Genomic DNA, 17579 nt, shown 5'->3' with positions numbered 1-17579 from the left:
GAGGGAGGAAGAGGGAGAGAGAGAGAGGGAGAGAGGGAGAAAAAAAGGAACCGCAAAGAAAGATGTCAGAATGATGAGGGGGTTGCACTTTGCAAGTGTTTTGCAATCAGCTTTTATTGGTAAATAACGACAAGCGAAGGTCACAAATCACATCACGACCGAGTGGGGCTACACACAGACACCGAATGCTCAATCTCATCACCACAACACGACTGGAACACCACCGGGGGACGCGGCCCCCGACCGCGGGCACGGGAGACGAGACCCCTGGGGCGAGACGGGGGCCGGGACCACCGGGAGAATCTCCCCCATACCCACCCGTGACACCCTCACGCAGGTCCGCGGGGGTCAGAGCATGTGTGTGCGGGCGTGTGCATGTGGTTTGTGTGCATGCTTGAGTGTGTGTGTGTGTGCGTGTGTAGGAGTGTGTGCGTGTGTAGGAGTGTGTGCGTGTGTAGGAGTGTGTGTGTGCGTGTGTGTGTGTGCGGGCGTGTGCATGTGGTTTGTGTGCATGCTTGAGTGTGTGTGTGTGCGTGTGTAGGAGTGTGTGCGTGTGTAGGAGTGTATGCGTGCGTGTGGGTGTGTGCGCGCGGTGTGCGTGTATGCGATGTTTATGTGTGTGTGCGTGTGTGCGTGCGTGTATATGTTCGTAACCCTGTGAAAGATGTGCGTGTACATACGCATACGTGCTTACAAGCTAATTCATGTCGGACTTGTATGCCTTGTAATGTACGTGTGAGTAAGCGCGTGTGTCGGCGTGCGTGTGCGTCCGTACGTGTGATCATTTAATGCGTGTGCGTGTCCGTGCACTGTCCTTGTACATGAACATCTAACGTGTGTGCGTGTGTGTATCCGTGCATGTCCTTACATGTAAACATCTAACGTGTGTGTGTCTGTGCACTAAGACCTTGCGTGTGAACATCTAACATGTGTGTGCACCTACACAAGTCGTTGCATGTAAACATCCAACACACGTGTGTGCCTATGCACTACATGAACATCTAACGTGTGTGCCGGTACACACATCTTTGCATGTAACCCGTGCGCTAACTCCTTGCATGTGAACATCTAACATACGTGTGTATTGGTACATAATACACAGATTCTTGCATACGAACACGTGTGTAGGAAGGAACTGCACACCCTGGTTTAAACCGAAGATGGACACAAAAAGCTGGAATAACTCAGCGGGACAGGCAGCGTCTCTGGAGAGACGTTTCAGGTCGAGACCCTTCTTCGGACTGAGAGTCAGGGGAGAGGGAAACGAGAGGGTGCAGGGTTTACGAGGATGTTGCCAGGTCTCCAGGGCTTCAGCTCCAAGGAGAGCAGGGTATGATTCTATTCCTTGTAGCGCAGGAGGATGAGGGGTGATTATTTTGGAGGTGTATAAAATCATGACAGGAACAGATCGGATAAACGTACATCACCTATACTGAAGTGTAGTACGCAAAAGGGAGTAACATCCGCCATTTTAGTAAGCAAAACCCGCCGTTCGCTATGCCTCTCGCAGTGTAATCAGTGTTTTGGGGGGAACAGTATGTCATGATGATACCATTAAAATACAGAATATATCTCATCTATCAATTCCCAGATTTTTGTTATTTTTCTTTTTAAATGTTTCTGCAAGTTTCTGCCTACTAAAATGGCGGCCGTGACCTGCTACGGTTTTTAGGGTCGAGTGGTCTATCTTGCTCTGCTCTATTATCTTTGGTCTGGAAAAGGTTCCCGCCCTGAAACATCGTCTGTCCTTTTCCTTCCACAGATGCTGCCTGACCCACTGAGTTCCTCCAGCACTTGGCGTTCTGCTCAAGATTCCAGCGTCTGCAGTTCCTTGTGTGTCTTCCATCCAAAAGGATACGTTTGTAGGTTGGTTGGAGCAGAATCGAGCCATTTGGCCCATCTTGCCTAGCCTAGCCCGCCATTCAATCATGGCTGACCCATTGGGAAATCATGGTTGGATTATTTGCAATTTTACAAATGACAAATTCTTTGTAATCTTATCGAAACATATAAGATTATTAAGGGATTGGACAGGAATAGGCTTGTATACACTGGAATTTAGAAGGGATCTTATCGAAACGTATAAGATTATTAAGGGGTTAGATACATTAGAGCCAGGAAACATGTTCCCAATGTTGGGGGAGTCCAGGACCAGAGGCCACAGTTTAAGAATAAGGGGTAGAGGCCATTTAGAACGGAGATGAGGAAAAAACTTTTTCAGTCAGAGAGTTGTAAACCTGTGGAATTCTCTGCCTCAGAAGGCAGTGGAGGCCAATTCCCTGAATGCATTCAAGGGAGAGCGAGACAGAGCTCTTAAAGATAGCGGAGTCAGGGGGTATGGGGAGAAGGCAGGAACGGGGGTACTGATTGAGAATGATCAGCCATGATCACATTGAACGGTGGTGCTGGCTCGAAGGGCTGAATGGCCTACTGTCTATTGTCCATTGCAATTAATGAACTAATTAATTAACAAATTGATTGATTGATTGATTGATTAATTGATTGATTGATCGATTGATTGGTTGGTTGATTGATTGGTTGTTTGATTGATTGATTGATTGATTGATTAATTGATTAATTGATTGATTAATTGATCGATTGATCGATTGATCGGTTGAACGATTGATCGGTTGGTTGATTGATCGGTTGTTTGATTGATTGATTGATTGAGTGAGTGAGTGAGTGAGTGAGTGATTGATTGATTGATTGATTGATTGATTGATTGATTGATTGATCATCGATCGATCGATCGATCGATTGATTGATTGATTCCCGTTTCCCCATGGGATTTCCGGGACACATTTATTGACAATCTCGTGGTCGGCTAGCGTGGCGAGGATTGGGAATGGCCCTTGTTGGTGAAGTGAGCAGGGACTGATCTGATGCACATAATTCCTACCTAACCTATCCTCCACCTGCTGCGTCTTGTTGGATGGATCTTTCTGCTTTAATCGGCTGTGGTTTTTATATTTCCTCTTCCATCTTCTGTGTGGGCGGAGGAGGACGGAGCAAGTCAGCGTTGATTGCCGTGCGTCGAGAGGCTCCCGACTGCAGTGCTGTCAGTGAATACCCAGGACTGTGTGTGTGTGTTGAGAGAGAGAGAGAGAGCAGAGGGTGTGAGTGGATCTCCGGTCGGTCAGTCACCCCACCCCCCCCCACCCCCCGGCCCCTGGGTGCAGAGGAGGCCTGGCCGGCATCACTCTTTGGCCTCGGCCAGCTTGTTGTTGATGATCTCCTTGGTCTTCTCCTGGTCTTCGGGCTTGGCGGGCGGCCTGCTCTCCGCCCCCTTTTTCTTCACCGAGCGGCTGGAAGCGCTGTGCTTCTCTTTGGGCTTGCGCGGGACTTTGTGGGCCGACGGCTTTTTTGGCTTCGAGGTCTGGACGCTGGGTTTCTCCGGCTGGAATGGGTGGGCAGGGGGGTGGCGAAGGAAAGGGAGGAGGGGTGGGGTGGGGTGGGGAGGGGTAGGGGTTGGGGTTGGGTGGGGTGGGGTGGGGTGGGGCGGGGGTGGGATGGGACGGGGCGGGGTGGGGTTGGGTGGGGAGGGAGGGGTTGGGGTTGGGGTTGGGGTTGGGTGGGGTGGGTGGGGTGGGGTGGGGAGGGTTAGGGGTTGGGGTTGGGTGGGGTGGGGTGGGGTGGGGCGGGGGCGGGGGTGGGATGGGACGGGGGCGGGGTGGGGTTGGGTGGGGAGGGAGGGGTTGGGGTTGGGTGGGGTGGGGTGGGACGGGGTGGGGTGGGGTAGGGTGGGGGGGTGGCGGAGGGAAGGGAGGAGGGGTGGGGTGGGGTGGGGAGGGGTGGGGAGGGGTAGGGGTAGGGGTTGGGGTTGGGGTTGGGTGGGGTGGGGTGGGGTGGGGTGGGGTGGGGCGGGGGTGGTATGGGGTGGGGCAGGGCAGGGCGGGGGTGGGGTGGGGGGGTGGGGTTGGGTGGGGTGGGGAGGGGTGGGGTGAGGTGGGGAGGGGTGGGGTGAGGTGGGAGGGGTGGGGTGAGGTGGGGTAGTGTGGGGTGGGGTGGAATGGGGCGGGGTGTGATGGGGCGGGGTGGGGTGGGGAGGGGGGGGTGGCGGAGGGGAAGGGAGGAGGGGTGGGGTGGGGATTGGTGGGGTGGGGTGGGGTGGGGTGGGGTGGGGTGGGGTGGGGTGGGGTGGGGTGGGGGTGAGGGGTGGGGTGGGGTGGGGTGGGGAGGGGGGTGAAAGAAAGATTGGTTTACTCATCGGTCCTCAGGTGCAACAGACATTCAAGACTTAGGTTAGACACTGAAAGCTGGTGCAACAGAGGGCAGCGGAGGCCAAGTCACTGGAAGAATTTAAGAGAGAGTTAAATAGAGCTCTAGGGGCTAGTGGAATCAGGGGATATGGGGAGAAGGCAGGCACGGGTTACTGATTGTGGATGATCAGCCATGATCACAATGAATGGCGGTGCTGGCTCGAAGGGCCAAATGGCCTCCTCCTGCATCTATTTTCTATGTCTATGTCTATGTCTAACTCAGTGGGTCAGGTAGCATCTCTGGAGGAAAAGGAATGGGTGGCATTTCGGGTCGATAACCTTCTTCAGATTCAGGGGTTTTAGTTTAGAGATACAGCGCGGAAACAGGCCCTTCGGCCCACCGAGTCCGCGCCCACCAGCGATCCCCGCACACTAACACTATCCCACACACACTAGGGACAATTTACAATTATACCAAGTATACAAACCCAAGCCAATTAACCTACAAACCTGCACGTCTTGTGGGAGTGTGGGAGGAAACCGGAGATCTGGGAGAAAACCCATGGGGAGAACGTACAAACTCCGTACAGACAGCGCCCGTAGTCAGGATTGAACCCGGGACTCAGAGGGCAGTGGAGGCCAATTCTCTGAATACATTCAATAGAGAGCTAGATAGAGCTCTTAAGGATAGCGGAGTCAGGGGGTATGGGGAGAAGGCAGGAACGGGGTACTGATTGAGAATGATCAGCCATGATCACATTGAATGGCGGTGCTGGCTCGAAGGGCCGAATGGCCTACTCCTGCACCTATTGTCTATTGTCTATTGTCTATTGACTCCGGCGCTGCATTCGCTATATGGCAGCAACTCTACCGCCGCGCCACCGTGGTCTCCCAGGGTAAGGGGAAACGAGAGATATAGATGGCGATATACAGAGAGAGAGAGATATAGAAGATATAGAAACATAGAAACATAGAAAATAGGTGCAGGAGTAGGCCATTCGGCCCTTCGAGCCTGCACCGCCATTCGATATGATCATGGCTGATCATCCAACTCAGTATCCTGTACCTGCCTTCTCTCCATACCCCCTGATCCCTTTAGCCACAAGGGCCACATCTAACTCCCTCTTAAATATAGCCAATGAACTGTCCTCAACTACCTTCTGTGGCAGAGAATTCCACAGATTCACCACTCTGTGTGAAAGAAAACGTTCTCATCTCAGTCCTAAAAGACTTCCCCCTTATCCTTAAACTGTGACCCCTTATTCTGGACTTCCCCAACATCGGGAACAATCTTCCTGCATCTAGCCTGTCCAACCCCTTAAGAATTTTGTACGTTTCTATAAGATCCCCCCTCAATCTTCTAAATTCCAGCGAGTACAAGCCGAGTCTATCCAATCTTTCTTCATATGAAAGTCCTGCCATCCCAGGAATCAATCTGGTGAACCTTCTCTGTACTCCCTCTATGGCAAGAATGTCTTTCCTCAGATTAGGAGACCAAAACTGTACGCAATTCTCCAGGTGTGGTCTCACCAATGCCCTGTTCAACTGCAGCAGAACCTCCCTGCTCCTATACTCAAATCCCCTCGCTATGAATGCCAACATACCATTCGCTTTCTTCACTGCCTGCTGCACCTGCATGCCTACTTTCAATGACTGGTGTACCACGACACCCAGGTCTCGTTGCATCTCCCCTTTTCCCAATCGGCCACCATTCAGGTAATACTCTGCTTTCCTGTTCTTGCCGCCAAAGTGGATAACCTCACATTTATCCACATTATATTGCATCTGCCATGCATTTGCCCACTCGCCTAATCTATCCAAGTCACGTTGCAGCCTCCTAGCATCCTCCTCGCAGCTAACACTGCCCCCCAGCTTCGTGTCATTCGCAAACTTGGAGATGTTGCATTCAATTCCCTCGTCCAAATCATTAATATATATTGTAAATAGCTGGGGTCCCAGCACTGAGCCTTGCGGTACCCCACTAGTCACTGCCTGCCATTCTAAAAAGGACCCGTTTATTCCTACTCTTTGCTTCCTGTCTGCCAGCCAGTTCTCTATCCACATCAATACTGAACCCACAATACCGTGTGCTTTAAGTTTGCATACTAATCTCTTATGTGGGACCTTGTCGAAAGCCTTCTGGAAGTCCAGATATAACACATCCACTGGTTCTCCCTTATCCACTCTACTAGTTACATCCTCGAAAAATTCTATAAGATTCGTCAGACATGATTTACCTTTGGTAAATCCATGCTGACTTTGTCCAATGATTTCACCACTTTCCAAATGTGATGCTATCACATCTTTAATAACTGACTCTAGCATTTTCCCCACTACCGATGTTAGGCTAACTGGTCTGTAATTCCCCGTTTTCTCTCTCCCTCCCTTTTTGAAAAGTGGGGTTACATTAGCTACCCTCCAATCCTCAGGAACTACTCCAGAATCTAAAGAGTTTTGAAAAATTATCACTAATGCATCCACTATTTCTGGGGCTACCTCCTTAAGCACTCTGGGATGCAGCCTATCTGGCCCTGGGGATTTATCGGCCTTTAATCCATTCAATTTACCTAACACCACTTCCGACTAACCTGGATTTCAGTCAGTTCCTCCATCTCATTAGACCCCCTGTCCCCTGCTATTTCCGGTAGATTATTTATGTCTTCCCTAGTGAAGACAGAACCAAAGTAGTTGTTCAATTGGTCTGCCATGTCCCTTGTTCCCCATGATCAATTCACCTGTTTCCGACTGCAAGGGACCTACATTTGTTTTAAAAGCTTTTGCAGTCAGTTTTTATGTTCCTTGCCAGTTTTCTTTCATAATCTATTTTCCCTTTCCTAATTAAGCCCTTTGTCCTCCTCTGCTGGACTCTGAATTTCTCCCAGTCCTCTGGTATGATACTTTTTCTTGCTAATTTGTACGCTTCATCTTTTGTTTTGATACTATCCCTAAACTTCCTTGTTAGCCACGGATGCACTACCTTCCCTGATTTATTCTTTTGCCAAACTGGGATGAACACTTGTTGTAGTTCATCCATGCGATCTTTAAATGCCTTCCATTGCATATCCACTGTCAACCCTTTAAGAATCAATTGCCAGTCTATCTTGGCCAATTCACGTCTCATGCCCTCAAAGTTACCTTTCTTTAAGTTCAGAACCGTTGTTTCTGAATTAACTATGTCACTCTCCATCCTAATGAAGAACTCAACCATATTATAGTCACTCTTGCCCAAGGGGCTAACTAACCCTTCCTCATTACTCAATACCCAGAATAGAATACAATGGAACAGAATAGAATGAAAGATTACGCGAAATAGTAACGATTGTCAAGGAGAAGTGGAGTCCACAATGCTCCACTGTTGGCTAGGTGATAACGAGTTACACAAACAGTGAAACTAGTACATAGACCAGGGTGGGGGAGGGACGGAGAGAGAGAGGGGACGCAAGGGTCACCTGAAGTTCGAGAAGTCAACGTTCATATCACTGGGTCTGTAAGCTGCCCTAGCGAAATATGAAATGCTGTTCCTCCAATTTGTGCTGGGCCTCTCTCTGGCAATGGAGGAGGCCCAGGACAGAAAGGTCAGTGTGGGAATGGGCGGGGGAGTTGAAGTGTTTGGCAATCACCTCACCTCATATTTCGCTTGGGCAGCTTACAACCCTAATGTATGAGTAACAATAGACAATAGACAATAGACAATAGGTGCAGGAGGAGGCCATTCGGCCCATCGAGCCAGCACCGCCATTCAATGTGATCATGGCTGATTATTCTCAATCAGTACCCGTTCCTGCCTTCTCCCCATACCCCCTGACTCCGCTATCCTTAAGAGCTCTATCTAGCTCTCTCTTGAATGCATTCAGGGAATTGGCCTCCACTGCCTTCTGAGGCAGAGAATTCCACAGATTCACAACTCTCTGACTGAAAAAGTTTTTTCTCATTTCAGTTCTAAATGGCCTACCCCTTATTCTTAAACTGTGGCCCCTGGTTCTGGACTCCCCCAACATTGGGAACATGTTTCCTGCCTCTAACGTGTCCAACCCCTTAATAATCTTATACGTTTCGATAACGTCTGAAGAAGGGTCTCGACCCGAAACGTCACCCATTCCTTCTCTCCTGAGATGCTGCCTGACCTGCTGAGTTTCTCCAGCATTTTGTGAATAAATACCTTCGATTTGTACCAGCATCTGCAGTTATTTTCTTATACGTTTCGATAAGATCTCCTCTCATCCTTCTAAATTCCAGTGTATACAAGCCTAGTCGCTCCAGTCTTTCAACCCTTGCACCCCCTCTCTCTCTCTCCGTCCCTCCCCCACCCCAGTTGATGTACTAGTTTCACCGTCGTCCTGTTGAGTTTCACCTTCTGTGTAACTCGTTACCACCAACAATGGACCATTGTGGGTTCCACCTTTCCGTGATGGTCATTGCTTTTTGCTTATCTTTCACTCGTTCGTTCTCTGTCTCTCCACATCACCGTCTGTAATCTCTCGTTTCCCTCTCCCCTGACTATCAGTCTGAAGAAGGGTCTCGACCCGAAACGTCACCCATTCCTTTTCTCCAGAGATGCTGCCTGACCCGCTGAGTTGCTCCAAATTTTCGTGCCTCTCCTTAAACCAGGATTTTCCGTTCCTTCCGACACATTTCATAATCTAAGTGTTGAATTAAGTCATCGAAAGCTGTACACAATCACCTCGTTGCTCAGTACATACATTGTGCTTGCATTCGTAGCGTGAGGTATTGAGTATTGGGGTCCCCCATTCTACCCCACTCTGCAGTGGAACAGAGGTCACACATTATCCTTAGCGGCACGGTGGCGCAGCGGTAGAGTTGCTGCCTTACAGCGCCGGAGACCCGGGTTCGATCCTGACTACAGGTGCTGTCTGTACGGAGTTTGTACGTTCTCCCCGTGACCCACGTGGGTTTTCTCCGGGTGCTCGGGTTTCCTCGCACACTCCAAAGACGTACAGGTTTGTAGGTTAATTGGCTGGTGTAAATGTAAATTGTCCCCAGTGTGTGTAGGATAGTGTTAGTGTGCGGGGATCGCTGGTCGGTACGGACTCGGTGGGCCGAAGGGCCTGTTTCCGCGCTGTGTCTCTAAACTAAACTACACATTGTTATGTGACCCTCATTGGTGACCCTCGGACTATCTTCGATCGAACTTTACTGGCTTCACCTTGCACTAAACATTTGCACTATCTCTAATATCCCCTTATTCCTGTATCTATAGATTGTCGCTGGATGGATTGTAATCATGTGTTGTCTTTCCTCTGACTGGTTAGCACGCAACAAAAGCTTTTCATTGTACCTCGGTACACGTGACAATGAACTGAACTTTAGTCAGAGGGTGGCGAACCTGTGGAATTCTTCGCCACAGATGGCTGTGGAGGCCAAGACAGTGGATATATTTAAGGCAGAGATAGATAGATTCTTGATCAGTGCGGGTGTCAGGGGTTATGGGGAGAAGGCAGGAGAATGGGGTTAGCAGGGAGAGATAGATCAGCCATGATTGAATGGCGGAGTTGACTTGATGGGCCGAATGGCCTAATTCTGCTCCTATTCCTCATGACCTTATGACCTTAAAATGAACTGTGCAACTGGTTAAAGGACTAGGGTGGAGGAAATAGACAATAGACAATAGGTGCAGGAGTAGGCCATTCGGCCCTTCGAGCCAGCACCACCATTCAATGTGATCATGGCTGAGGGGGCCCCATGAAAGGGGGCTCAGAGGAGGATGGGGAGTGATGGTGGAAGTTGACGTTTTGTGTTTGATGATAGGGTTGCCAACTTCCTCACTCCCAAATAAGAGACAAAAGGTGATGTCACCGCCCCGTGCCCCACGTGACCTCACCCAGCCAGCGGCCACGTGCTCCCACTCCACCAATGGCGGCCGCCCAGGCCAGGAGGCAGGTTGCTATGCAACCTCCGTCAGGCGGCGCCCGGGCCTCCGGACCTACAGTGTCCGGGCCTACAGTGTCCGGGCCTACAGTGTCCGGGCCTACAACGTCTGGGCCTACAGTGTCTGGGCCTGCAGTGTCCGGGCCTGCAGTGTCCGGGCCTACAGTGTCCGGGCCTACAGTGTCCGGGCCTACAGAGTCTGGGCCTACAGAGTCCGGGCCTGCAGTGTCCGGGCCTGCAGTGTCCGGGCCTGCAGTGTCCGGGCCTAAAGTGTCAGGGCCTAGAGCGTCAGGGCCTAGAGCGTCCGGGCCTACAGCGTCCGGGCCTACAGAGTCCGGGCCTACAGTGTGCAGGCCTACAGTGGTCCGGACCTACAGTGTCTGGGCCTACATCGCCGTCCGGGCCTAATACGGGACAACGGTGGTCCCTTACGGGACAAACCAATTTAGCCCAAAATACGGGAAGCCCTGGCTAATACGGGACAGTTGGCAACCCTAATTGATGATAAGACTGGGGGGCTGAGGGGCCACGGGTCTCATGCTTACCTTGGTGGGTTCTCTGTAGAGTTCACTGTAGAGGCTTCTCACCCTCCTCCTCTCAGGGGCCTTGGTGTCGGCCGTGCCGGGCCTGATGAGCTCTGACCGCTTGCCGAACTCACCCTTGAAGGTGGTGTTGTAGCTGGTCTCGTGAGCCACCTTGGTCTCTGGCGGGTGGTACGTCTGCTTGGCTTTGATGGCCTTCGTGGGCTTGGTGTCCACTGTCCACGCCCTGTACTCGTTCCTGCCGACAATCAAACATTCACATCTTCAGCACGGTGGGCCTGGGTCGAGTGGATGCGAAACAGCTCCATCCAAGACCCCGGGAAATCGTAGCGAACTGTGGATGCAGTCCAGACCATCAGCAAAAAACAACAAAAAAACTCCCTTCCATCGGCTCCATCTACATCTCACGCTGCCTTGGCAAGGCCAGCAGCAGCCCAGACCATCACACACACAAACCAACCTCCCTTCCACTGACTCCATCTCCACCTCGCGCTGCCTCGGCAAGGCCAGCAGCATCATCAAGGACCAGTCTCAATAGTCTCAATAGGTGCACGAGGAGGCCATTCGGCCCTTCGAGCCAGCACCGCCATTCAATGTGATCATGGCTGATCATTCTCAATCAGTACCCCGTTCCTGCCTTCTCCCCATACCCCCTGACTCCGCTATCCTTAAGAGCTCTATCTAGCTCTCTCTTGAATGCATTCAGAGAATTGGCCTCCACTGCCTTCTGAGGCAGAGAATTCCACAGATTCACAACTCTCTGACTGAATTTTTTTTTCCTCATCTCAGTTCTAAATGGCCTACCCCTTATTCTTAAACTGAGGCCCTTTTGTTCTGGACTCCCCCAACATCGGGAACATGTTTCCTGTCTCTAACGTGTCCAACCCCTTAATAATCTTATACGTTTCGATAAGATATCCTCTCATCCTTCTAAATTCCAGTGTATACAAGCCTAGTCGCTCCAGTCTTTCAACATATGATAGTCCCGCCATTCCGGGAATTAACCTAGTAAACCTACGCTGCACGCCTCACCCCGGTCACTCCCTCTTCTCCCCTCTCCCATCAGGCAAGAGGTACAGAAGTGTGAAAACGCACACCTCCAGATTCAGGGGCAGTTTCTTCCCGGCTGTTATCAGGCAACTGAACCATCCTACCACAACCAGAGAGCAGTGCTGAACTACTATCTACCTGATTGGTGACCCTCAGACCAAAGATACTAGAGGAGCAAGATAGACCACTCGACCCTAAAAACCGTAGTAGGTCACGGTGGCCATTTTAGTCGGCAGAAACTTGCAGAAACATTTAAAAAGAAAAATAACAAAAATCTGTGAATTGATAGATGAGATATATTCTGCATTTTAATGGTATCATCACACATATTGTTCCCCCAAACACTGATTACACTGCGAGAGGCGGGTTTTGCTTACTAAAATGACTCCTCTGCGTACTACACTTCAGTATAGGCGACTTCAACGGAGTGGCCCATCTTGTTCATCTAGTATCTTTGCCTCAGACTATCCTTGATTGGACTTTACTGGCTTTACCTCGCGCTAAACGTTATTCCCTTATCATGTATTTCTAGACTGGGAACGGCTCGATTGTAATCGTGTATTGTCTTTCCGCTGACTGGATACCACGCAACGAAAGCTTTTCACCTTACCTCGGTACCAGTGACAATAAACTAAACTGAAAGGATGTTTCCACTAGTGGGAGAGTCTAAGACCAGAGGGCACAGCCTCAGAATTAAAGGACGTTCCTTTAGGAAGGAGATGAGGAGGAATTTCTTTAGTCAGAGGGTGGTGAATCTGTGGAATTCTTTGCCACAGACGGCTGTGGAGGCCAAGTCAGTGGATATTTTTAAGGCAGAGATAGATAGATTCTTGATTAGTACGGGTGTCAGGGGTTACGGGGAGAAGGCAGGAGAATGGGGTTGAGAGGGAAAGATAGATCAGCCACGATTGAACGGCAGATTGAACGGAGTAGACTCGATGGGCCGATTGGCCAAATTCCGCTCCTTTAACTTAGGAACTAATGAAGAACCAGGAAACTGCTTACAAAATGTATAAGAAGGAACTGCAGATAGACAATAGACAATAGACAATAGGTGCAGGAGTAGGCCATTCGGCCCTTTGAGCCAGCACCACCATTCAATGTGATCATGGCTGATCATTCTCGATCAGTACCCCGTTCCTGCCTTCTCCTCGTACCCCTTGACTCCGCTATCCTTAAGAGCTCTATCAAGCTCTCTTTTGAATGCATTCAGAGAATTGGCCTCCACTGCCTTCTGAGGCAGAGAATTCCACAGATTTACAACTCTCTGACTGAAAAGGTTTTTCCTCATCTCAGTTCTAAATGGCCTACCCAGTATTCTTAAACCGTGGCCGTTGGTTCTGGACTCTCCCAACACTGGGAACATGTTTCCTGCCTCTAACGTGTCCAACCCCTTAATAATCTTATTTGTTTCCATAAGATCCCCTCTCATCCTTCTAAATTAGGACAAATTAGGACAAATTAGGAGTATAAAGTTGGAGTTAAAGGGGAGTACAGGAAAAGTTGCAAAAGACTCCCAAATTAATGGGAAGGAAAGTTCTAGAAGGGATAAGAGAGTAAGGTCAGGGCCACTAGTGATTGGTGTGAGAGGGGAGGTGAATACCGAAGTTAATGTGTTTACAGATACAGCGCGGAAACAGGCCCTTCGGCCCATCGGGTCCGCGCCGACCAGCGATCCCCACACACTAACACTATCCTACACACACATGGGGCAATTTTTACATTTACACCAAGCCAATTAACCTACAAACCTGCACGTCTTTGGAGTGTGGGAGGAAACCGAAGATCTCGGAGAAAACACACGCAGGTCACGGGGAGAACGTACAAACTCCGTACAGACGGCACCGGTAGCCGGGATTGAACCCGGGTCTCTGGCGCTGCATTCGCTGTAAGGCAGCAACTCTACCGTGAGAGGGGGGTAATCAGCCAGAGTTTCTGCTCCCCATCACTGTCCCCAGGGTTAGAGAGGGAAAAATCAGCCTTAAAAATACAGAAAGATGTTGGTATGAATTTGTAGGTTGTATCAGCTCATTCTGTGATCTGCATAATTTCAAACAAAATAATTCTCTCTTGCTCTGATTATTAATAATCCCACTTTCTCTCTTGTCTTTTGTTTTTAAACTTTTAAAGCTATTTTTATGCACACATCAAAATTAATATTTAAAACAAAGAATATGCCATTGAAATTGTTGGTAAGATTGTAACACAGCCATTTCTGCTGCTTTTAGAAATGATTTCATAGGTGATTTTTGTATAAATGTGACACTATTTTGTGTAATTTTTGAGATGAAATAAAAAATATTTTAAAAGATCAGCCATGATCATATTGAATGGCGGTGCAGGCTCGAAGGGCCGAATGGCCTACTCCTGCACCTATTTTCTATGTTTCTATGTTTCTACCGCCGCGCCACCGTGACCGCCATTGTATTTGAATGCGCGAAGTGTAAGAAATAAAGTGGATGAGCTTGAGGTTACGGGGAGAAGGCAGGAGAATGGGGTTGAGAGGGAAAGATAGATCAGCCACGATTGAACGGCAGATTGAACGGAGTAGACTCGATGGGCCGATTGGCCAAATTCCGCTCCTTTAACTTAGGAACTAATGAAGAACCAGGAAACTGCTTACAAAATGTATAAGAAGGAACTGCAGATAGACAATAGACAATAGACGATAGGTGCAGGAGTAGGCCATTCGGCCCTTCGAGCCAGCACCACCACTCAATGTGATCATGGCTGATCATTCTCGATCAGTACCCCGTTCCTGCCTTCTCCTCGTACCCCTTGACTCCGCTATCCTTAAGAGCTCTATCAAGCTCTCTTTTGAATGCATTCAGAGAATTGGCCTCCACTGCCTTGGTGACCCTCAGACCAAAATTAATATTTAAAACAAAGAATATGCCATTGAAATTGTTGGTAAGATTGTAACACAGCCATTTCTGCTGCTTTTAGAAATGATTTCATAGGTGATTTTTGTATAAATGTGGCACTATTTTGTGTAATTTTTTAGATGAAATAAAAAATATTTTAAAAGATCAGCCATGATCATATTGAATGGCGGTGCAGGCTCGAAGGGCCGAATGGCCTACTCCTGCACCTATTTTCTATGTTTCTATGTTTCAACCGCCGCGCCACCGTGACCGCCATTGTATTTGAATGCGCGAAGTGTAAGAAATAAAGTGGATGAGCTTGAGGCTCAGTTAGAGATTGGCAAGTATGATAGTCAATAGTCAATAGTCAATAGTCAATAGTGGGAAATGACAGATTCATGGCTACAAAAGGACCAGGGCTGGGATCTGAATATTCAGGGGTATACGTCCGATCGAAAAGACAGGCAGGTGGGCAGAGGGGGTGGGGTCGCTCTGTTGGTAAGGCCGGCTCGATTGTAATCATGGATTGTCTTTCCGCTGACTGAGCAGCACGCGACACAAAGCTTTTCACTGTACCTCGGTACACGTGACAATAAGCTAAACTGAAACTAAAAATCAAATAAACTAAACTAATGTCTGTGCCGAATACAATGCCAAGTTGAATTAATCTCCTCTGCTAAACTAAACTCCAGATGTGAAGGGCGGCACGGTGGCGCAGCGGTAGAGTTGCCGCCTTACAGCGAATGCAGCGCCGGAGACCCGGGTTCCATCCCGACTACGGGCGCCGTCTGTACGGAGTTTGTACGTTCTCCCCGTGACCTGCGTGGGTTTTCTCCGAGATCTTCGGTTTCCTCCCACACTCCAAAGACGTACAAGTTTGTAGGTTAATTGGCTTGGTAAAAAATGTTTTAAAAAATGTCTCTAATGGGTGTAGGATAATGCTAGTGTGCGGGGATCGCTGGTCAGCGCGGTCACGGTGGGCCGAAGTGGCCAGTTTCCGCGCTGTTTCTCTAAACAAAAAACTGCGGATGCTGCTTTAAACCAAAGATAGACACAAAAAGCTGGAGTAACTCAGCGGGTCAGGCAGCATCTCTGGAGAGAAGGAACAGGTGACGTTGCAGGTCGAGACCCTTCTTCAGACTGGTTAGGTATAAAGGAAATGAGAGATTATAGACGGTGATGTAGTGAGATATCTGTGTCTACATTATGGTGTGAACCAGCATCTGTGGTTCCGACCTACACAATTTGTCTGTTTAGATTTTCAGATTTTAGAGAGAGAGTGGAGAAACAGGCCCTTCGGCCCACCGGGTCCGCGCCGCCCAGCGATCCCCGCACATTAACACTATCCTACACACACTAGGGACAATTTTTTAAAAACATTTGCCCACCCAATTAACCTACAAACAATAGACAATAGACAATAGACAATAGACAATAGACGCAGGAGGAGGCCATTCAGCCCTTCGAGCCAGCACCGCCATTCAATGCGATCATGGCTGATCACTCTCAATCAGTACCCCGTTCCTGCCTTCTCCCCATACCCCCTGACTCCGCTATCCTTAAGAGCTCTATCCAGCTCTCTCTTGAAAGCATCCAACGAACTGGCCTCCACTGCCTTCTGAGGCAGAGAATTCCACACCTTCACCACTCTCTGACTGAAAAAGTTCTTCCTCATCTCCGTTCTAAAACCTGTACGTCTTTGGAGTGTGGGAGGAAACCGAAGATCTCGGAGAAAACCCACGCAGGTCACTGGGAGAACGTATAAACTCCGTACAGACGGCGCCCGTAGTCAGGATCGAACCTGAGTCTCCGGCGCTGCTTTCGCTGTAAGGCAGCAACTCTACCGCTGCGCCACCGTGCCTCCTCAAGGTAAGCTTACTTTGAAGAGGATCTCCTCCTCTCTCTGACGAGAGTATTGCAACAACCTCTCCCGCTTCTCCTCCTCTGTGAAACATTCATTTGCTCTACATCTCTCTACACCTCCGTCTATACCTCTCGTTTCCCCTTTCCCCTGACTCTCAGTCTGAAGAAGGGTCTCGACCCGAAACGTCACCCATTCCTTTCCTCCGGAGTTGCTGCACGCCCCTATGAGTTACTCCACATTTTTGTATCTCTCTTTGATTTAAACAGAATTTTCTTTTCTTTCGTACACACACGTCATAACCTCAGTGTGCAATAGTGCCCTAGTGAGACCGCACCTGGAGTACTGTGTGCAGTTTTGGTCTCCAAATATGAGAAAGGTCATTCTTGCTATTGAGGGCGTGCAGCGTAGGTTCACTAGGTTAATTCCCGGGATGGCGTGACTGTCGTATGTTGAAAGACTGGAGCGACTGGGCTTGTGTACACTGGAATTTAGAAGGATGAGAGGAGATCTTATTGAAACATATAAGATTATTAAAGGGTTGGACACGTTAGAGGCAGGAAACATGTCCCCAATGTTGGGGGAGTCCAGAACCAGGGGCCACAGTTTAAGAATAAGGGGTAGGCCATTTAGAACGGAGATGAGGAAAAACTTTTTCAGTCAGAGAGTTATGAATCTGTGGAATTCTCTGTCTCAGAAGGCAGTGGAGGCCAATTCTCTGAATGCATTCAAGAGAGAGCTAGATAAGGATAGCGGAGTCAGGGGGTATGGGGAGAAGGCAGGAACGGGGTACTGATTGAGAATGATCAGCCATAATCACATTGATTGGCGGTGCTGGCTTGAAGGGCCGAATGGCCTCCTCCTGCACCTATTGTCTATTGTCTATTGTACCCGCACACTGACACTATCCTACACCCACGAGGGACAATTTTTACATTTTACCAAGCCGATTAACCTACATACCTGCACGTCTTTGGAGCGTGGGAGGAAACCGAAGATCTCGGAGAAAAAACCCACGCAGGTCACGGGGAAAACGTACAAACTCCAAATGGACAGCGCCCGTAGTCGGGATGGAACCCGGGTCTCCGGCGCTGCATTCGCTGTAAGGCGGCAACTCTACCGCTGCGCCACCGTGACCGCCCTGTCTATCCCCAGGCTTCTCTCTGCAAGTGGGCAT

The 17579-nt window shown here is 49.4% G+C and overlaps 1 protein-coding gene across 1 annotated transcript in view; it reads right to left on the bottom strand.

The window, feature by feature from the left end:
• Positions 1-96: 96 nt before the first annotated feature.
• LOC144595037 (microtubule-associated protein 6 homolog) overlaps positions 97-17579 on the bottom strand; it is a 43906-nt gene continuing 26423 nt past the window's right edge. Inside the window, exons 3-4 of the mRNA XM_078401978.1 lie at positions 10631-10865; positions 97-3397 (exon numbers count right to left, since the gene is read on the bottom strand). Coding sequence (XP_078258104.1) covers positions 3197-3397; positions 10631-10865 — 436 coding nt within the window. The 3' untranslated portion in view covers positions 97-3196. The remainder of the gene's footprint in view (positions 3398-10630; positions 10866-17579) is intronic.

The sequence above is a fragment of the Rhinoraja longicauda genome, chromosome 7 (assembly GCF_053455715.1).
Source record: "Rhinoraja longicauda isolate Sanriku21f chromosome 7, sRhiLon1.1, whole genome shotgun sequence".
NCBI lineage: Eukaryota > Metazoa > Chordata > Chondrichthyes > Rajiformes > Arhynchobatidae > Rhinoraja > Rhinoraja longicauda.
Note: the sequence above shows the minus strand (reverse complement) of the source record. Positions and strands in the feature narration are given on the sequence as shown.